This window comes from Ambystoma mexicanum, chromosome 4q, assembly GCF_040938575.1.
Source record: "Ambystoma mexicanum isolate Mex_15411 chromosome 4q, UKY_AmexF1_1, whole genome shotgun sequence".
In the NCBI taxonomy this organism is placed as follows: domain Eukaryota; kingdom Metazoa; phylum Chordata; class Amphibia; order Caudata; family Ambystomatidae; genus Ambystoma; species Ambystoma mexicanum.
In genome coordinates, this window is record NC_090928.1 from 644,579,694 (window position 1) to 644,602,480 (window position 22,787).

General features: G+C 47.7%; 1 protein-coding gene across 5 annotated transcripts in view; it reads right to left on the bottom strand.

Annotated features, from left to right (window-relative positions):
* Positions 1 to 22,787, bottom strand: part of EHBP1 (EH domain binding protein 1) — a 2,510,899-nt gene that overhangs the window by 1,738,027 nt on the left and 750,085 nt on the right. For all 5 annotated transcript variants that reach the window (XM_069608212.1, XM_069608214.1, XM_069608215.1 and 2 more), the window contains exon 6: positions 3,922 to 4,061. In XM_069608212.1, the coding sequence (XP_069464313.1) occupies positions 3,922 to 4,061 (140 nt within the window). The remainder of the gene's footprint in view (positions 1 to 3,921; positions 4,062 to 22,787) is intronic.

Sequence of the window (22,787 nt, forward strand, 5' to 3'; positions counted from 1 at the left end):
ACAAGGAGCTTGCCTGTCCCCAACCTTGTTTAATTTGATAATTAGACTCCTGTGTGACCTCGTAACATCTATGGGAATCCTTTTCATCAACTATGTGGACAACACTCAGCTCCTGAGTGGTTGTTAAAGCACAGACTCTGACAGACTTGAGCATATCTACGATACCATAAAAATGGGATGCCAAATAGTTGGATCTGTTTAAATAGTAATAAAAACTGAACTGATGATCTTTGGCACTTCACAAGCTAGAGCCAAACTAAGTTTGGACTATAAACACATGAATATTGAAGGAAATCGCATAGGAGTCATGAACAAGGTCAAGATCGTTGGTATCTACTTGGAGGCATCTATGAGCTCAGAGGCACAGGTGGAAGGGCCATTGCTAACTCGTAGAGTATTAAGAAACATGAAACCTTTTGTGTCATTCAAAAACCGAGAGATATTAGCGAGGGCCATTATAATGCCATGTTCTGACTATTGCAATACCCAACTGATTGGAGCAAATAAAAGCTGCCTAGACAGACTTCAGACATTACAAAATGAGGCTGCCCATATAGGAGGATAGCTCAGCAGCAATGTGCTCACACATCTTATTCACATTTACATAAACAGGGAAAATATTTTGAATTATTTAATGTAGAATTCTACTTGACATTGAGTGATTAAGAGTAGACGTGGATAGCAGAATATCAAACTAAGTACAACCAATGTCCTCACACGATGTATCATGCTGTCAGCAAGCACATAACATTACAAAGAGACTCTTCCGCAAGCAATTGGACATCAATGTATACTACAGTAATGGCCCACTATTTCTCCGGCTCCTGATCAAGCAATGCCAAAGCTAAGACTAATTTATTCAGAAGTGAGAAGTCTTTAAAAATACTATGGAAACCCTGAAACCGCTACACATCCTGACAGCAACCAATACATCAAATGAGTTTAGTCAACCAAAAGCTCTGGTAATTCTATTACAGAAAAAAATACACACACTAAAACAGCCATATAGGAGAACATAACAACTCATCAGGCTGTGTATGCCTATCAAAGTGACACATAAAACACCAGTAGAAAGCAGTGATTCAAAGAAGGCATGAGATGTGCTGGAAATGTTACATGTCTGGACTGAGGTTTCAGTGCTGCAACCCTATACCTAATACATTATAAAGTCAACTCAGCAAACCCTTACGTCCCACCCCCTTGGTTCAGAAATATTGAACAGAGCATTCAAAGAGCAGTTAAAGAAATGTTTTATAGTGGGCCTAGGCCAAAATCCTATTCATAAGCATGCACACTATCAAAGGTTGTCCAAGAGTAATGTATTGTTCGCTATGGCTCAACAGTCCCTGCACAAGCAGAAAAAGTACCAAAGCACAATTAAGCCCCAACTGATAGATAGCATCTTAGTGATAGAATTACTAAAAGTACAAGAAAAGCCAAGAACACATGAAGGATTGCTAGGAATGTTGATCTGCAAGAAAGAACAGATAAAATAAGAGTTAGTAACAAAATGTACTTAGACATAGAAAATGGAACATGTAACATACTAGAATTAATGATCAATGAACCATCATTTCATGTCAGCCGTCGAAGATATGTTACAAAATGGTCTGTATGCACACAGGGTTGTTTATTGCAGGAAAATAAACTAGATGATGATTTCACACATTAGGAGAGAAATAGACTCAGGGTATTTAACTTATTACATGTTAACCCTAAACTAATTCAATTGAAGCTCATACTCGATGTACTTCCCTCTGAGACAAAATAATGTCAGTAGCCTTGGATAACCTTTAGACTGCTTTATGTTGGGTACTTCACGACACCTAACCAAAAATATATATACAAAGAGGCTGTATATTAAGTGAAGTTATTTCAGATAAATTATTTAATTTGGAGCCTTTCAATCATTTAGATGTTTTGTACAGTAAACAAAATTACATTCCGATTAAACTATAATGCATGTTTAGGACAGCTCCCGATTTCTGAGAAATGGGAATGGACATAAACAGTGGTGGAAAGAGGGGTAACATAATCAGAAAAACCTTGGAGACTTCGATTCACACCTTAATTGTTCTGGGCAAAGGAGGAAGTAGGTAGGAAGTGGTAGATGGAAGGGCAAATATTAAAGACTGAAGGACGCAGGCCAAAGTTAAGTAGTAATCATAAAAAAGCCACCTGTTATGCATGGGAAATAAAACTACTATCAGTAATAAGTGCCAGAAAATAACTAATGAAACACGGTAAAAACTGAAGAAAAAAGGATTACAAAATGCAAAAAAGGCAACATCATTTAAAGTTTTAGGATAACAAATGTACCAGTTAGAAAAAGGCCAGACGTCAATGTTTCTAGATCAGTCTGATGTTTAAATTATGGCTGAGAAAAAGGAGTTCCGCCAGCTGGAGTGCAAAGAATTAAAAGGAATTAGCAAAGGAATGATTGGCAGTTTGAAATCAGGCCTACATCTCCACATGTGCGAAATGCATTTCGATGTGACAAACCAAGTAAAGATATTTTTATTTATGTACTTTGGTCAACACTGATAGAGGGCTTTAGTTGCAATACTAGACACTGTAGCAACTTAGCACAGGGAGGGTCCTGCACATCACTTTAACAACCGGTTGGACATTGTCTAGATGACGAAAGCCAGTTCGTAGAGTTGGCTAAATTGTGAAAAATGTGAAGAATGAACAACCCCCTGCTCGAAACTGGTAAAACAATGACTAGCAAAAACCAAGGAGAAATGAAGTTTCAGTAGCCAGCATGTAACCATAAAGGGAAACCAGCTAGTATGTGTTTTTCATTATGAAGAGGACAATGTCTTGAGGTGGTGCAGAAATAAGGAGGGGCAATTGTATTTATTTTGGAAGATTATTTGACATAATCAAAACAAAACGGAAGAAGACATGAAAGCCTTTTGACCCCTCTGGTCTAAACTACTCCAAAACTGGCAAAACTACATTTCCCAGATTCCACTTAAGCTAATTTAATTTAAGCCAATTTTGGATCACCCAATAATTTGCCAGGTTATCAGGTCACATTCTCTTAGTCCTGGCATTTTAGCCAACAGTATTTTACATGATCAAACTTATTTTTTCGTTTTCAATTATATGTAGGGGCTTGTATAACCCAAGATTGGCTAATGGTGATCCTAATGACATGGGCCAGTTGGCAGCAACAGTCAGGTTAAGATGGGCAAGATAAATCAAATAAAAGTGAAACAACAAGACACTGACACATTAAACCGAAACAGTTATGTGTGTACTAAAACAACAATGCAAACTAAACTAAGGAATTAAAATAATCTCTACAATCCATATTCAAATGCACTCAACTATATAGTTCTAACTCAATTGAAATGATCTTTGAATTTGGGGTCATAGTTACATCTGCATGTGCTGGGCACTTAGGCAAGATATTTTAAAGGTTGAACTGCACAGACAAAAAAATCTGTGGGCTGCAACGGCATAGGCAAAAAGTGAATTGGGGGGGAAGCCAAAGATTGTGACACATTTGATCACAGAAGCGTTCAAACGTAAAAGGGGGGAAATGTTGTCTGGTGGCATAATTATCTGCTGTGGAATCAAGAAACCGGAGTTCTGATCCTGACGTTTCCTCTTAGGGATTTGCCCAACCTCAGATTCTTGCTCATTTTACTGTGTCTCACTGCTCAAATCCGTCAAAATTTGCATCACTTGCAAAGAGGCAAATTCTCGTCACATGGCATTACATTTAAAAATTATAAAGTGAACTTGACTTATAGTCAGCACCCCAGATATACATGTATCTGCAGGTTTTTAAACAAAATGAGCTGATTATTACAGTTACATTAACTCCAAAAGCTGTGTTTTCAATAGGTTTAAAAAACAAACCAAATTAAAAATCAATGTGCAATATGGTGTACACGTAGGGAACATTACCTGTAATTTTTGCAGCTTTTTCTTCTTGATTAACTCTATTTTCTTCATCCTCTTCATTGTCTTCCTCAAAATCATCCAGATTGCCAATATCCGCTTGTTTCATGCTCATTAAACTTGCCAAGCTTTGCATATCTTCATCCCTAAAAGAGAAGACATTCAACCAACATGAGCAGAAAATATCAATCAAAACAAATATTACACCTGACTGTAAAGCCACTTTTTTATTGGCAAATTATTTATTTTGAAAAAGCAGCACAATCATTCCACATACATTTAAATTTCGTGAGTTAAGGTTACAAAGACTACATTCATCTAATTGTAGTTCATCTCTTCCTCACAACATATATCGTGCACCAATGTACATTTCAGTAGCCCCTCCAAGGTGCATGATGCAATTCACTGCAGCTATTGTGGGAATATTGAATATGGAACAAGTTACTTACCTGTAACTGTTGTTCTCCAGCATGGGTCTGGCATGGATTCACATGCTCATGAATATTCCCCGTCGTCAGGCTGGGAATCCTCGGTAAAGAAAAAATCACTATCAGTTTTGTTTCTGATCTGTCTTTCCTAGTAGTAACCAATCACTGGTGTCTGGGTCATACTGCCACCAGCCAATGACTGCCCTCTACCTAAGCCCCGCCTCTGGCAGCCATCCTCAGATCTGATAGCACGTAAAGTGGCAGTATGACCAAGTGAAGAGTCGCAGAGGGGCAAGAGGGAGGGTTTAGCATGTGAATCCATGCCAGACCCAAGCTGGTGAACAACAGTTACAGGTAAGTAACTTGTTCCTTCTCCAGCATGGGGTCTGGCATGGATTCACATGCTCATGAATATAAGAATACATAGCAGTACACACATGCACAACCACAGGAGGTGGCAAAGGCTCAACATTAAGCATTACATCAAAACTCAACATTAAGCATTTCTTACCTCCTCACCAGGCTCACCTTAAGCGAACAGGACTCCTCACTGGAATCCCGGTCGACGCAGTAGAATCTCATGAAGGTGTGCGTCAACCTCCACGTAGCAGCCCTGCAGATGTCCAGCAGGGGCACACCAGACAAGAACGCCGTAGTAGCAGCAATCACTCTGGTCGAATGGGCTCTCGGACGGCTGGGCAACAGTCGGTTTCCCAACCGATGACAGTGCATGATGCAGCCGGAGAGCCATCTGGAAATGGAAGCCTTCGAGAGAGCCTTCGCTTGGTTCACAGGTCCAAAGTTCACAAACAGCTGTGATGTCTTCCGAAAACTCTTCATTCGGTCCACGTAGAACTTCAGCACTCTAGCTACATCCAGCGAGTGCAAAGTCCTCTCGGCCGGCGACGAAGGCGACGGGAAGAAAACAGGTAACACCAAGGGCTCGTTGAGATGGAAGTCCGACGGCACCTTGGGCATGAAGAAGGGGTGCGTCCTCAGCACTACCCTCGTATCGTGAAAGGTCAGGTATGGAGGCTTGCAGGATAGGGCCTGACTCTCTCCCACGCGTCGTGCGGAGGTGATGGCCACAAGGAACGCTGTCTTCCATGACAGAAACTTCAACGGGGCCGAATGCAACGGCTCGAATGGCGGACCCATGAGCCTGGTCAGCACCACGTTGAGCTTGCACGCCGGGGCTGGCGCCTTCACCGGTGAGAATGATCGAAACAGTCCTTTCATAAATTCCTTCACCAGGCGATGAGACCACAGGGATGACCGCCCTGTAGTTCTGGTGTATCGGGAAATCGCTGCCAGATGTATCTTGATTGAAGCATGAGATAGTCCAGCTTTGGCTAGCGACAGTAGGTATGGTAGCACTTGAGGGGCTGTAATCCTGAGAGGGTTAATCTGTGCACAGCACCAGACAGAGAGAACCTCTTCAACTTGTGTCCGTAGCACTTGAGAGTTGAGGACGCTCTGGCCTTTGCAAGGACCTCTCTGCAGTCAGCCTGCATATCGTATCCTCCAAACTCTAGTGCTGCAGGAGCCAGGCCTGCAAGTTCAGCGACTCCGGGTCGTGATGAAGCATGGCGCCTCCTTCTCTGGAGAGAAGATCCGCGTCCGTCGGCAGTTTGACTGGTGGGGACGCTGACGAGTCCAGAAGGTCTGGGAACCCGATCTATCTCGGCCACTTCGGTGCGACGAGGATCATCCTGCACCGGGACCTCTTGAGTTGGTTGATGAGCCTGAGCAGCAACGGCAACGGAGGGAACGCATAAAGGAACAGGCCGTCCCAAGGGAACGAGAAAGCATCGTCCATGCTCCTCGGCTGGGGGAACCTGCTGGCGAACCTCTGGCACTTGGAGTTTGTCGCCGTCGCGAACAGGTCTATTTGGGGTTTGCCCCATCGCCGGAAGAGTTGATCCACTTGATCCTGGCGTAGTTCCCACTCGTGGCACGAACGCAACTCCCTGCTGAGGGAGTTGGCGATGGTTTTTTATCCCTGCTAGATGAAAGGGTACCAGGAACATCCCCTGGGCAACGGCCCAGTGCCACAGGTCCTGTGCTTCTTTGGACAGGGCTGGGGATCTGGTTCCTCCCTGCTTCCTGATGTAGAACATTGTTGTGGTGTTGTTGGTGAAGATCCTCACCACTTTGCCCTTGAGGGACGGGAGGAAAGACTAGAGAGCCCAGAACACCGCCCGGAGCTCCAGTATGTTGATGTGGAGCGGCCTCTGCTCCGGGAGCCATAGGCCCCTCGTGTGAAGGTCCCCGGTGTGCGCTCCCCATCCTTCCAGGGAGGTATCCGTCATCACCGTCACCTGATATGCTGGGGTCTGAAAGTCTGTGCCTGCCGCGAGATGAGCGCGGGTGCCCCATCATCGAACAGCTTGGTGGAATACTTTGTTGAGCGAGATCTTGTCCTCGAATCTGCCCGTCGCTTGCATCCAACGGGTATCGAGAAACTCCTGCAAAGGACGCATCCAAAGCCTGCACAGGCACACCAGACAGATACAGGAGGACATCATCCCGAGAAGGGATTTGATGGACCTCACTCTGGCCACGTCCGTGGCCAGCAGATGCTGTACCTTGCCCAGGATGGCCTTCGTTCTTTCCTCCGATGGTGAGGCCAATCTCGCCACTGTATCGAGCTTGGCTCCCAGAAACAGTGCGACCTGCGACGGGACCAGGTGGGATTTGGGGAAGTTGATGGAGAATCCCAGGTCTGTGAGCAGCTGGACGGTCTTCGCCGTGTGTTCGACGGCGAGCTCCCTTGTTGTTGCCCGGATGAGCCAATCATCCAGGTAGGGGTAAACATGGATCCCCTGCAGGTGCAGCCGCTCCGCCACCGGTGCTAGGCACTTGGTGAACACCCTGGGGGCCGACTTCAGTACGAACGGGAGGGCCTTGAACTGGTAATGCCGCCCTTGGACCACAAACTTGAGGAACTTTCGGTGCCTTTTTAGAATGGGGATATGAAAGTACGCATCCTCCAAATCCAACGACGACAGGAAGTCGCCTTCCTCCAGCTGTCCCAGCACGTGCTGGAGGGTGACCATCCGGAACTTCTGTGCCTTGATGTACTTGTTCAGTCGACGCAGGTCCAGGATGGTGCGCCATCCGCCCGTCTTCTTTCTGACGAGGAAGTATCTTGAGTAAACTCCGGAGCCCCGAAGCCTCTTTGGGACAAGCTCGATGGCACCTTTTTTGAGCATCGCCTTTACTTCCAACAGTAGTTGAGGGACGTGGGTTTCCTTCCTGGCCACTTCTTTAGGAATTCGAGTGTGTGCCCCTGGGCCAGGGCATCAAGCACCCAACAGTCGGTGGAGATGGATTTCCACACGCTGACAAACCTGGTCAGCTGGCCTCCCTCCGGGGTGCTTCCGTGGGGGCCCGACACCACGGCCGGTTCAGTCTTGCTTGGCCACCGCCTTGCCCTCCTTGGCGACGACGGCGAGGTCCTCCTGACTTGCCTCGTCCCCTGTAGGCTTCTTGCGACGAGGAGCGGGCCGCTTGACGGTACGTTGAGGAGCCACCGCCGAATCCCTTGGAGGCACCTTGCTTGCCTCCGGAGTTCCGAAAGGGCGGATGTCGTCGTTTTAGAACTCCCAAGGCCCGAGCCGTCTCCGTGTCGGTCTTGATGGCCTGAACGGACTCCTCCACTGTCTTCCCAAACAGGTTGTTCTCGTCAAAGGGCATGTCCAAAACCTTGGCCTGTACATCCTGGCGGAAATCCGTCGCCTTGAGCCACCCCCACCGTCGAAGGCAAACACCGTTGCCCAATTGGTGGAAACCGGTGTCGGCAATGTCCGTGGCCACCGTTATGGCGCGATCAGAGGCCACCTCACCCTCCTGCAGGATTGCCAGGGCCTCTGCCCTCTTATCGTCCGGGAGGAAGTCCAACAGGGGGGCAATCTTGTACCACAACTCCCTGTCGTAGCGGGCCACAATCGATAGGGCGTTGGCCACCTTAATCGTCATCGCCGCCATGACTTGTCCCATGGTATCCAGCTTCTTTCCCTCGTCGTCCGGCAGGGAAGTAGAGGTCGAGGCCGAGGCCGATGCCCTCCCCGCTTTCTTCTTGGCCGCTGCTGAAATGACCGAATCCGGGGTCGGTTGCGCTCTAAGGCACAAAGGGGCGGCATCGGGGACCCGGTACTACTTCTCGTACCGGTCCCTCTTAGCAGGAGTCGTGGACGGGTTCTTGAGGAGGGCAAGTCCCTCGTCCCATATGTCATCTAACAATGGCACCGCGAGGACCGTTTTCCTTTTGGCCTCACGCCGTTGGTAAAGGAAGCCTTCCTTCTCCTCTTCGGGGCAGAGCTGAAAAAGCTCGGATGCCCTGGCGATCATGGCGTGAAACGAGCCAATTTCGTCGGGAGGAGACGCCCGTCACCACCGTCGTCATCTGTCCCCGTCGTGGCCGTATCCATCCCTGTGTTCTCCCTCGGGGTCGGGGAAGGAGACAAAGGCTGAGAGGGCCGTGAGGGCTGAGAAGGCGGGGTTGGATGGATCCTTCTCCTCTTGTTAGGGGGGCTTCCCGACAGACTCAGGTCGTCCGTCGGAGGCAAGGGCAACCTGGTCCTTATCTCCGTGCATAAGGCCTGGATTGCTGTCAAAATGGCCGCCGAGTTGTCTTGTGGCCTGGGCTGCGACGGACGAGACGGTTGCTCCTCCTCCACCGGAGCATCGTCTTCGTCACCCTCGCTCTCGTCGTCCCCCTCGTCGGGATCCCTCCCGTGGGGACGGGCCTCCTCTATGACTTCAACCAGTTCCTCCTCGGAGGTCGTGTAGGCCACCGCCCCCCCCTCTTTTTCCACCGGGGTCTTCACGGGGGTCATCTCGATGAGCTTAAAAGAGGCTTCCCTCCGCAGGGGCAGAGAGACTCTGGGCCCTGAGATCGCCTCCACTGGGGGAGCCTCCACAGGCTTTCCCAGGGCTGTAGTGATACCCTCAATAGAGGCCTTGGCCGGGTGAATCAAGGCCTTCACCACCTTAGGCACGCTTGAGGCCTTCACCTTAGGGTGTGGATCACCGATTCTTACCCCTTCGGCCGGTTCGCTTGAGATTGACCGGGGTCTCTCCAGAAGCTTAGCCGGATTCTCGGACTTTCTCTTCCCCGAGCCAGAGCGTTGGCTCACGGTTGATGGCGTCGGTGAAGGTGCGCCCTGTCTGGCAGCCGAGGAGCCCGACCGTTCGGCGCTCCCGGTGCCCGCGGACTCGCGGTGCTTTGCCTTCTATTGGGCCCCCGTCCCCGCGCGCCCTCACAGGACTTAGAAGACCACTCGGGTTTCTTCTTCTTCCCACCTGCTGGGCTCTTGCTTTCCAACCAGTTGGCGAGACAGGTCCGACGGTCCCTCAAGGTCCGTTCCGACATGTTCAAGCAAAACGCACAGTCCTCCACGTGCGATTTGTCTTCATGAAGGCAGTAGAGGCACTTCGAGTGCTCGTCCTCCTTGAATAGGTTCTGTAGCTTGCATCCAGGGCAGTTCCTGAACAGCTTGCCCGGTGTCGATCTTCCTTTCTCCTGGGCCATGTCCACGCCTCAGAAACTTCTGGAATCCTCCAAGAAGCATAGCTCGATGAAAACTTCACCCTTGAGGGGCGTAGAAGATTCCAAAACGGGTGCCTGCTGATCAGAAGTAGAAGCGGTGGAGCTTGAGGCTCTATTTAACCGAAAAATTAGATAAATCTCTTTGAAAAAGCGCGGAACGCAGAAAATGCTTGAGAGCTATAGCACGAGGACTCCCAACACTTGAACGTGCGGTAAAAATATGAGGATGGCTGCCAGAGGCGGGGCTTAGGTAGAGGGCAGTCATTGGCTGGGGGCAGTATGACCCAGAGACCAGTGAATGGTTACTACTAGGAAAGACAGATCAGAAACGAAACTGATAGTCATTTTTTCTTTACCGAGGATTCCCAGCCTGATGACACGGAATATTCATGAGCATATGAATCAATGCCAGACCCCATGCCGGAGAAGCTGGGTACGGTAAATATATGGATAGAGGTATACGATGAGTGGGAATTCTTTTGCATTCACTCTTGCATCAGTGAAAAAATAACTGTTGAATGAAGCTACCACATAAAATCATCAAAGCCAATAAAGTTTCCCAAGACTAAGTTCGGGTGATTTTGATGGCTGACTAAAAAGGCAAAGAATAATGGACAGTAATGCCAGAAGTAGTCGAGTCTAAGATAAGAGAAGGAGTTAGAAATGGGAAGGGTAGTAGACCCATTCAAAGAACCACCGTTGTGCGGGTCACTTCTTCCCCTGCTAGGGCTGGCAGCCATAAATGGGCAGGGTCAATTCAGGCTAATACAGCACTCATCTTTCCCAGATGGCGAGCCTGTGAACGACTGTCTGACAAGCACATTTCACATTATCTCTAACATCATTTCAGGATTTTTTAGAGTTGGTAAGACGTGCATGAAAAGGAGAGCTTATGCCAAAGATGGATAAAAAAATCATCTTTCAGGCTTCTTCCAGGACACCCAGGCAGGTATCAAATTCCGGGTCTTTAATTACGGGATGTGTTATATTACGATGAAAGCATTACCAATGGGGTGCAATCTTGTGTGCTTAATATGAAGCATTTAGTGCTTTCATATAATGATTACTGCGGGAGACATGGCAGAGTTGCATGGCCATTCACTGCCTACACAATGCCCTTTCCTATTGGAAAGGCCGTCACAGGGGAGTGCAGGATACACTGCATGCCTTTAATGAAATACCACTGGCCAACAGAGTGGGATCTTGGACTACATTGACTTTCCAGGGCATCGAAATAAACGGGGTGACAGCGGGCTGCCAAAAAATACATTAATAGCACTGTTTGAAGAAGAAATCACCTGCAGGATGAGTAAAGAAGAGACCAAGCTTAACTTTGCAGTGAAGATAATCCTGGCGGTTCTGGTGTTTGCATGATGCTTTGCACTAAAGATGACAGTGGCAAGCCGGAAATACCATCATGTGCGCCTGTGAGCAGGGATGAAGGCAGCTCTGAAAATATGGAAAATTTAATGAGGTGTGTTGGTGGAAGGACCCCCATGGATGTTGAGTTGACAAATAGAGCTGCGGATGGATTCATTGGGTAGCAAGGGTTTTAGGGTGTTACTGGGTCCTTCGTGCTGCACATGGCTAGGAAAGTGGCATGAAGCAGGTTATATGGGCAACATAACTTCCCAGTGGAAGCGATTCAGGAAGGCAGCACCTTATGCAAAACATGCAATGACTCATTTTTTTGGGGAGCTTTGGAGAATAGTGCAGAAAATCTAAGCATGTTGGTGGAACACACCCGAGCCTAACACCATAAGCAATATTGCAAGTACTTGGAAACAGTGTGCAGGGTGAAGGGCAGTAGCATTGTGCATGACCTGCAACCAGGGGTGTTGCTAGGTCTGGAAAAGATCTGGGGCTACACTAATGTCGGGACTGTCGAGACTCGGGGCTAGCTAGCCTTTTGGTTGCAGCTCCTGAGCTTCTATCCAGGGCTACAGCCAAAAGACCCAGGGCAATAGCCCCCTCAGCACCCCCAGCAACGCCTCTGCCTGCAATGCATGCCCACAATTCTTGTTGGTTCACTTGCGAGGCAAGGCCTTTAATATATTGGGCTGGGAACTTTTAAAGCAAACAGCACAAACGTAAAACATGCAGAAGAGGTTGAGAGGGAATGAAATAGTGTGGTCAGAAATTGATCTGCATTTCGAATGGTGTGGCAGCAGCATGGTCGCAAGGTAGAAATCTCCAGAAAGAAACTCATCCTGATGATGGCAAAACATCATAAGAGATGGAGGTCGTATCGATATTCATCACAGCCTAATTCGTTTCAGCTACCAGGAGCTTTACCACATGGATGTAGAAAACCTCTTATGCAAGAACTGGGACCTGTTCATAGCAGCAATAGTGGATTCTTTGTCAGCTATGTGTTTCGTTTGCTAAAAGGGTTGGGGCGGCCCATCAGGTGTCAAGTTTTAGCTGCGGCGTGGCAATAATCCAGTGAGTTGGCAGTAAAATAACCATGCCTAGAAAGGACAGCTGAAGACGGTAAAGCTGGAGACTAAGCCTTCCTGCATCCTTGGGCTGCCATACGGCAGGGGTGAAGAAGCAGCAGTACAAGCGGGTACGGCACTCCCCTCACAGCTCGGACCTGAGGGCCGCATGGCAAAGCGGAGGAGAACTTTAGGTAATAGAGACAATAAAAGGTAGAGCTGTAAACACTGGGAGAGACCGGGGTAACCAATGCAGAACTATCAACGTTTTATCTTGGAGAATGGTTATACATTTGTGTCAGTCAATTTTTGAAAAGCATTGTTTGATTAAAACCTGCGGCCATTATTTTCCACCAAGTGAAACAATCTCATGTGTCTCATTTGTTCCAAGGAATGCGGTCACTGAGCGTGGGTGGTTGGGGTGTTGGTTTCAGAGGGTTGATGTTGATAAGGGATTGATGACCGAGTTCCTACGTTTATGACGTCAAAGCCCCAATATGCGTGCACACTGCCTTATAGTCGGATGCATGTACAAACTCGTGGCTATTCTAGGTGGACCCAGTTGTATACTTATTCCATGTGTACACTGCTTCGCATAGGTAGCAAAAGGCCACAGGAAAAACTTGGGCTAGACACAGCTTGTCAGGACTGTGCTTTACTTGTGATGGGCTATGCTTGTGCAAATACTTGGCCTGTACTTGACAGGCAAGCACCTTTGCCCCACACGTGGCTTCACATCACTTTACTCTGTCGCTATTAAGTCAATATTTGGATGGGGTGCTGCATAACTTTCTCACCTCGCCCCGACATCACATGTGCACAATTAAATTCCCTGGCAAGTAGAAGATCTGTGACCTGACATGCACATTTCATTGCATTTTCTGTGCGATTCTAACGGGTCGGAATCCCCCATGCCTCCCCTTGTTCCACCCCTTGGCCCTAAACGCACCTTTTCTCTACTTCTTAACCCCTCTAAACTTTACCCCTAAAAATCGGTGGAAAAATGTGGTGCAATGTCTCGAGGCCAAATGCGGGGAAATGGTGGTGGGGCGATGGGGGGGGGACGACGACCGCTGTTAAGTGGTATCCGCTCATCACACTCCTGTATGTGCATTGAAAACACCATCCGCATAGTATAAAAAGGTTGCCCTTCAAATTGAATGTCAAATTACATGCAATACCTCTTAAGATTTCATAATTTGTGATGGGGAATCCCTCGGTAAACCACTTGAGACCTGTATGGATGTTAAGGGTGTTTATTTTAGGTCTTCTCGAAATGGTAGGCTTGGTTGAAATCACTGAATATTCAGAGTTTAAAAAATGGGCATTTGGGGAATTCAGCAGTCGGGCCCTCCTTTGCTCTCTCGGGCTACCACCAACCTATCCCAGGTGCCCGTAATGCTGGTTTGTTCTAGGGCACAGTAAACCCTACTGTCTAGGCTAGGACTATGGTGCTTACCCTAAAACGAGGGCTAGCTGACTCCCTGGGGTCTCTTTCCCTCGCCTAAGACTGTGTAGAGTTCTAGGGAAGTTACAGGATGGTGCCTTACACTCATATGGTGGGTGTCACTTGCTATGCACACTCACACACCTTGCCCTTCTAGGTTTCTTCCTTCCTGCCAGACTTCTGCCCGTACGGTGTTTCACTTTGCCTTCCTACCGGCACCCTTAGATGTTAACCTTCCTTCTTCCTCTTACATTTCTCCTTCTACACTCACTACTACCTCCGACTATTGCACTACTACCTCTGCTCATCTACTACTTCCCTTAACCGCTACTATCTCTCCACTACTACCACTCCTCCTAATCCAATCCCACGTTTCACTGCTACCAGCTCTCCTATTGTACTCCTACTGCTATCAATTTCACTACCTCTTCTACTACCAGTACAACTTCTCTACTTCTACAACTACCACACACTACCTTCCATCAGAAATACCACTCACCACTATCTCTCTGCTGCTAACACTAATCTCGCCTCCGCTAACTACTACTACCATGCCTCTTCTTCTACTCTACCACTACTTCCCTTGCTCCTCACACACACAACCACAGACCCCTCTTTTCAACCACCTCTACACACCTTCTCTCCGGTCTCTTGTCATGCTTCTTCCACCTCCTGACCTCACCCTACTAACCCACACTAAATCTTTTTCTTTACACTCTTAATTAACCCTCCCGCACGCATGAATGGCCAGCCGTTCTTATCCACTCACTTTCTTTTCCATGGGGTATTAGGGATGGGCCTGCCTGATTTTCCATGCAACCCTACCGCGTTCCTAGTGTTGGCAACACTATGCCCTACAGGGAACTGTTGCTCCTTGTATCTGCTATCTGTAGGCCTTTGTTAATTTTAGTAATCCCTATTGTGTTTTCTATATAGGAACCAAGCCCTAAGAGACTATCTTGCCTGCTCTTGCAGGTTCTTTCCTTTAATGTCTCTGGCGGCCTAGTGGCTTCTGTGAAGGCATCATGAAGTAAGACGCATACAACGAATTCAACTTTTTTAAATAGAGGTTTTATATTTCTTATATGTCAGGATGGAGTAAGGATTAACCTGCCCTTTGCGAAGGTGGGATTTCCCTATCTAAAGAAAACTAAGGATAGTCTGTGTTAGTAAGTAATTAATATGATACGATATCATATGATATGAGGTGGCATTTATAACACGCCTGTCCACAAGTGTTTCTAGGCGCGAAAAGACAAGGAGGAGGAAACAAAGGGACGACAAAATAACGATCTTGCTGGGCCTTGTATCATTCAGATTGTACAAATGCATGGAAGAGGGAAGGGGAGACGCGCCAGGGGGGTGGGGGAAGTGGGAAGTGCAGTTAACTCAAGTGCAGCCAGCGGGTGGCTCATAAATGCAGAGAGAAGGGACTGTAGGTTTGCAGATACAGACCCCTAAGTGTTGGAGAGCCCGGAGACAGTGTGAGGACAAATGGACATGCAGGTGACCAGGTGACCAGTGCAGGGAGCAGTTAGGTGCATCAGCAGGGGAGAGGAAGCAAAAAGGCAAGTCCTGAGTTGCTTCCGGAACCGGAGGTGGTTCTGCTCAAGTTCGTGAGAGGCAGGGAGGTTGTTCCAGAGGGAGGACCCAGTCAAGAAGATGGATCTGCCCCCAACTCTCTGCTTGGTGAAGCGTCTGACCCTCAGAGTGTTGGAAGTGGATGAGCGCAGAGCTCGGGAAGGAAGATGTTTTGGAAGAGAAAGTTAGAGGTAGAGCGGTACCAGGCTCCAGAGAGCCTTGTGGACGATGCAGAGGGTCTTGAACATGATCCTTGCAGCCACAGGGAGCCAGCAAAGATTTCGGAGCTGGAGAGATACGATTGCTGGGCTTGAGGCCAAGGAAAAGTCTTGCAGTGCAGTTCTGGATAAGTTGTAACGGTCGAAGAGTAGAGGCAGGAAGATTTAGAAAGAGGCCATTGCAATAGTCCAGCCTAGAGAGGACCAGAGCTCTGGAGACAGTGAGCTTCTGGGGGAAAGTGAGGAGGTGCCGCTGATAGTTTGACTTCTCTTCACATCTCTGACGTCTCTAAGAGAAGGAGAGAGTGTAGTCGAAGATGACACCAAGGTTCTTAGCCTCACAGGAAGGAGCAGGAAGAGGGCCCAGAGTGGACGACGAGAGAGAGAGAGAGTGAGAGAGAAAGAGAGGAAAGGAGGGAGCGGGTGTCCCAATGAGGAGGATCTCAGTCTTATTGGGATTAAGGCAGAGATCATTGGCAGCACACACTTCCTGAATTGCGGCCAGACAGTCTGGCATGAGAAAAGAAGCAGAGGTGTCTGAGGGGAGCCTGAAAGAGAGCAGTGTCATCTGCATAACATTGAAAATTCGAGCAGAAAGTAGCAATGCAGTGGGCAAGAGGTACCAGGGAGAGAGGTTAGGCCCCTGGTGAACACCATAAATAGAGAGAGAGGAAAGATCCCAGTTGGACCCGAGAGGGTCGGTCGATGAGAAAGGAAGTTGGCCAGGCCAGGGCCTGATCAGTAATACCAAGGTTGTCACAGAGGTGATTGATCAGGATGGCATGATTGAATGTGTCAAAAGCAGAGAGTAGAAAGAGTCGAATGAGGACAGAAGGGAAATTAGAGTTAAGATTGGAGAGCAAGTCTTCACAGGTGTGCAGAAGAGCAGTTTCCGTGCTTATGGCAGTTCTGAAGTCGGAATGGTGGTCATGGAGGCAATCAACAGATTGAATATGTAGATTAAGCAAAGAGATGGTTAGCTTTTCCAAGAGTTTGCCCAGGAAATGAGTGATGGAGATCGGGTGATAGTTAGCCGGAGAAGGAGGATAGGCCCAAGGCTTCTTTAGAAGGGGGAGCACAAGAGAGTGCTTAAGGACTGAGGGGAAGTTCAACTTAAAAGTCTGTCTGCGTCCAAAACCTATACTTGCCCTCACAACTAAACATAATGTGTAGGGATGCCAGCATCAAATGAAATGGTGATAAAAACAAAGTTCTGAGCTTCTTCCAGCTCGTGGCTTAAGTTCAGTTTCCCGTCCCCAAGTTCAGAACAATTCCAAAAAGACCTTGGGGTTCCTTTCCCCAAGAGGTCAGCTCTTCCAGGTTTCAAAACAATCGGGTCAAGTCTCTTGACTTTCAAAATCATTCCAATTCAACTCCTTAACCCTTCAGGTTTTTCAATAGTTCACAACAGTTCCCTTTTTCTCTCAGGCACAAGTAACCACGGCAAAATTCAAGCTTCTTCACATTTGCTTTCCTTGGCTCTTTTCAAGTAGGGGTCACTCGGTCTAGGCACAGTTGTCGAACCACACGGTCCACACATTACAGGTTGTTAGGAAAGATTTCCATTTCATGTGCAATTTTCCCTCCAGTTGTGTACCCGCCCACCCCCACAAACTATTTGCTTTGTTTACCATAGTCTTACTATGCCAGATAAGCACAGCCTTCTGCTGCACTCCCCTGGGCTTTTCGCTCACTTTGTTATGGGGAAACTGACATGCCGCCCTTAAAAACCATCAGTACTGGGAGACTGTTTCCCTTATTCCTTGTCAATGTTGCAACTTTTCTGCAACATGTTGCAAGTGCACAATGTACCTTACAGTGCAGTGCATTTGGGTCCTTCTGTCATTCCAAAAGGACCTAGATACTCTTGAAGGATTTTTTTTTAGGAGAAGTGCAGATGTGCCTTTGACAGGACTGGTGGCAGCTTATCTTTTCATGTATTTTTAACCTTTTCTTGCCCGGTAAACCACAGTTACCGCATTTGGCACAAATAGGTGGCCTGGCTCCAGAATGGCCATGCTACGTGGTTCTTTGTCCCATCCTTTGGTCATCTTGCCCCTTGACCTTCCACAGGTCGAGCCGGCCCGGGTCAGTCCTTATTTGGGCATGCATTCTCCCGCGAAACGCCAAGCTTTCGCAAGCTTCTGCATGCACTGTGTGCGTGCTCCCAGAATGTGGGCTGGACTGTCTGGTTCCAATACACATCCTGGGTGCCAGAGAGTCTGGTGTGCTGTGAATGTCTGGGACCAGCGTGCTCCATGATTGGTCCACATATGGTATGCCTGTATGTGAGCAGATCTCCCATTGGGTACTCATTTTGGCGCAAAGGAGATTTTGGATAAGGGAAGGCTCCAAACACCCATACCATGATGATCTCTGGAGTTCTCACTGAACGAAGGATAGGATCCAAGTATCCTGAATCTAAGAAGGCGAGTCGAGGAACCGCTGGTGACCCGATGGAAAGTTTGGCACTGTCAGCCTGCTGTCGTCCTGCTGGACCCCTCTGCATCTGGTCGTCCTAGAAGGTCTGCGAAGACGCTTCGACCCATTGGAATAGTGGGACCAACTATTCTCGGCACCTTCATCAAAACCTGCAAGTAAACCTTTTCGGAAGTGTCCCTGGGCCAACCAGTGGGCTGACCAGCTTGCGCAGGTCCTTTGCCCTGATACCACTGCCGTTTCGAGGAGGACCTTGAAACTTGGATCCCCGCAAGCTCTGTGTTCACAACACTCTCACACCGAATTTCGTATACTTGGCGTTCCCATGTCTGGAGTAAAGAGAGAGCACCCAAAGTGCTCGCTGTCCGCGGTTCCTGGCCATCCTCGTGTAGCTCCACTCTTCCCTAGCGGAGGCTACCAGCGGCTTGCAGTGGTTAGGAACCTTTGTTGTAGCACATCTCCTTCTGTGCACACCGGGGAAAAGGGACAGCAGGTTCCTTAACCCTCTCACGGCCTGCGCTGACCCCGGCGTCCTTTCTGCACACCTGCTCAATCCGGCTTCGCTCCAGCCAGTTCCTCTCCAGCCTGCTCCGCCTCTGTACACTGCGTTCCCTCCTGGTTGGCTCACCCAAGGATGGATTTCTCCAGGAGGATTCTCAGCTGCTGCTGGGCGGTCACCCATTTTATACACCTGGGACTTGTTAAGTGGTCTATGGTGCAAGGCCTTCACCTTAGTTGCCTGATCATAATTAAACCAATTAGCTGGACATGCCTGACTTTTACAACAGTACTCCTCCACAGGTATTTTCCCCGTTTCAGTATCAAAATGGTGTGAATGAATGGAAGTGTGCATTACTCCCAGTTGCTTCTTCCTTGTCCCAGTCTTGAAGGGAAATTGCTGGGGGACATTTTGGGTGGCAGAAAAGGCCAAAGACTGATGAAAGCCAATGAAAGGCAGGAGGACTATACAGTTCCTTTTTACAAGGGAAAGGGTGATACCATGTCTCACCCAAAGACATAATTTCCCCACTCTCCAAGTTCCCTCCACCCAGGTGATTCTCCCTCTCTTCTCCACCCCCAGGGCCGGCGATCCAAGAGCAATGGCCTTTCCCTGACCACCTGAGAGGAGGTTCATAGGGGAGTAGAAATGAGGATGCCCTCAGGTTCCTCACATTTCTCTCCAATATGCATACTTCAGTCGCTGGTGATGACCCGAGTCCTACTTTTCTCGCAAATGCCATGTCGAGTTGCAGCACTGCAGTGACACCCTTTCAGGCTCTGGCGACACGGCCTCCTCTGACTCTGCTTGGGCCTGTCTGGTCACTGTGCATACCCTGCACTCGCAGCGGCAGTACGCTGCTCCTTCAACACCGGCTGCTCGTTGCTGTGCCAGCTTCTCCACAGGTAAGGTGCGCCTGGGAGGAGGTCAGCCTTCAGGCACTCGGCACCCACAAGGGTGTTAGTGGCCAGACTCCCTTCCTCCCGACAGGCCCTGTAATACATTATATAAACCGCTGTCCTAGAATACGAATTTTGCAATATTTTAAAAGCTCTAGCTTCACTTGAAATATCAACATCCCAAAATATCTGTACTGCAGGTGATTTTAATTTCTGATTAGAGCAGATACACATCTTAAACCAAACTACTACTAGATTTGTTTGATGGCCTTGGTTTCTTCCAGCCAGTTAATTCATCTATTCATGTTCAAGGCACAGCTGTTTGTGGGTAATGTGAGTGGCTCTTTTCTTTTCCATATCCCTTAAGGGGTGTGAATGGTGAGAGGGGTACATAAAGCTGCATGCTAAGGTGAACAAATAAAGTAATGAGTTTGGAGGTGGGGGGAGGTGGTGTTGCTAAATATGGCTGTGGCACAGCATTAACTAGGCTACTGAGACACCATGTTATTGCAAAAAGGTATGGCCTGAGACTAGCTAATTATATCACTGCTAAATTGAACAATGGCCCACTCTAAGGACACCCAACCAGAGGGTTTGGACATGACGTACAAGGGTTGAATTCCACACTGAAGGGGAATCGGTCCTGGAAAAACTGATAATGGGTCATCCATACCTCTTTTATAGCAATCGCACCTCTGTCACAAAGAGGAACAAATACTAAAAAACAAGGGGTTTCCGAAAAAAAATTTTGGCCTCTGTAGTGGAAAAGGGGAAAGGGGGGGTGGCTTTCTTGGTGGTCAAGGATGTTCCTTTTGTGCATTTAGAGGTCTTGCAAGATCCACAAGGTGGTATATGTGTGTAGGGAACTCTATTTGGTCAAATGGTTACCCTAGTCTCAGACGAGCCAAATAACTGGCAGGACCAATTCATATTAGACTTCCTTCCTTGGGCCTTAGCATTTATTGAAGGCCTGGTGATAATGAGGTGGAGGATAAGTTCTCGACAGGTTAGAAAAAAATTGCCCAATTGTTGCAGGAACTGAGGCTTATAGAATTATGGAGATTTTTTTCTCCAAGCTTTATTCATCATTTTTCATATTTACTCACAATTCAGAGCACACATCTTGAATTCAAACTATCAACAACCAACTATTTCATCTGTTAACGAAAGTATTAAAGTGCCACCAGTGCCAGTGCGAACAGTATATCTCAGAATCATCACAATAATTCTAAGTGCCAAAAGATCTGTGGTTTGTGGGTACAATGTTCCTTAGTTCCCAGGAATTGTATAATGGGGAGTCAGGCCGAATAGAAGTTCTGATTTGAGTCAGTGAGGATTGCAGTGATTTTCTCCAGTGCTACTAATGTCCACACTCAGACCCACCAGTGTGCGACTATCGGGCCTTCAGCCAGCTTCCAGGGCACGGGTTAAGTTAGTCTTGCTGCTACCAGGAGATACGTTACCACCCATGTTGACTGACCTCTCAACTGGTATCCTGCATCATCAGCCAAGTCTTCTAAGATAATCACTCTCGGGTCCAATGAAAGGCTAGTTCCTGTAAGCTCTTTGATGTGCATGTGTATCTCCTTCCAATACAGTTGAGAATGGGGGCAAGATCACCACAAATGTCCCAGTCTTCCTTTTGCCCGACAGTTTTTCCAGCATCTGTCTGAAAACCTAGGGTTGATTTCATGCAGGGGACTGGCGGACATATATAATCTACACAGGATTTTATACCCACATTCTTTCATCGTTGTACATCCAGATGCCTTGTGGGCTCTTTCCTATATGCGCGACCAGGATTCCGGGTGTATTTCAATTCCCAATTCAGTCTGCCACTTTGACATGTAAGGTAGGATATCTGAGAAATCCACCAGGTCTAGCAGCCTATTTATTTATTGAATGTTTTAGTTTGTTAAACTTTTTCACTCTCATTTTAAATTAAAAAGCAAATATAGATAGTTTCTTCAATTATTTTAACTTGTCTAGCAGCCAATGGAAAGTGGTTGTACACTTGGAGCTGAGGCCCTCTGACAAAGTCAGTTCTATCCCTTTGGGTTCTCTGGTCCCTCTCCTCTCACGTCCTTGTTTGTGACCCAGTGACGAATTTGGCTGTGCCTGAACCTTCCCGTTCACCAGCTGCAAATCTGGTTTTGCACGCTTCGATGGTCAACTGGGTCGAGTCCACAAACATGTGGCCAAGTCAAAGTTTTCCCACGACTTCCCACCTTGCCAAGGGGCGACTCACCATCCCTGGGCTGAAATCTGGGTTCTCTAGCAACAAAGGCTGGGCCCGGGATACCGAACATATGCATTCCCATGTCCCAATAACCTAAGGATGCTTTGGACCGGCTTAACAGTTTACCCGTATCCTCCCGAGCTCTGAAACAGGGTGTTATTCAAGTATAGCATTGTGGCATCTTGTTCCAGTTCTACCCACCTCTTACCGGATCCCTCCCTCCAATCGCACATGGGTACAATCTGAGCTGCAATAAGATACCTTTTTAGTGAGGGTATCCCCAAGCCTCACTGCCAGGGCGATCGTAACGGCACCCTTCTAGCTACCATGGGCCTCTTCCCACCCCAAATAAACTTAAAACTATTCCCCTGCAACTGGGAGATGAGATTTACTGGGATCTTGACCAAAAGGGCATGAAACAGATATAGCAGTTTAGGGGTGAGGGACATCTTGACTGCTGCTACCCTCCCCAACCAAGAAATGTGCTGGTGCTCCCACTTTCCCTGAATATGCTTGCGAAATGTGCCTTACAAAGCATGTCTGTCTGGGGTGTCAAATAAATTCCTAGGTATTTTATTTTGTCTGCTGCCCAGCTAAAACGCAGGGATGGGAGGATGTTTGGTAATCCCTCGTATGGTTCCCTAGTGTTCATTACCACCGACTTCCTGTAGTTGATAGAAAATCCAAAAAGAGACCCAAATTGATCAATTATCTCTATTGCCCGTGGAACTGAACACGACGGGTCAGTTAGGTATAAAACGGGTGTGCAGTAATAAACTTGTAGCAAACAAATCTGTAAAAAAAAATGGTGGCAAAAATGCTGTGGGTTGACCCGGTTAAGTTGTACCCATTATACCTTTTAAGGGGGGCAGGGGTTGCAGGGGTGTCCCCCGCTCCTCTTAAATGGTATAATGGGTCCAGGGACAGCAGGGGTGTCCTCTGCATCCATTACATGGATTGCAGTGGCAAAACCACAGCCTTTTTGCTGCGATTTTGTGTGTAAACAGCAGTTTTTGTAGCGATTTTAACACATGGAACCATAAAATTATGTCATCAGCGTATAGTCCGATTTTGTGCTGATTGGCCCTGTCTGTGATTCCCTGTATGCCTGGGTCTTCTCTTATTAGATG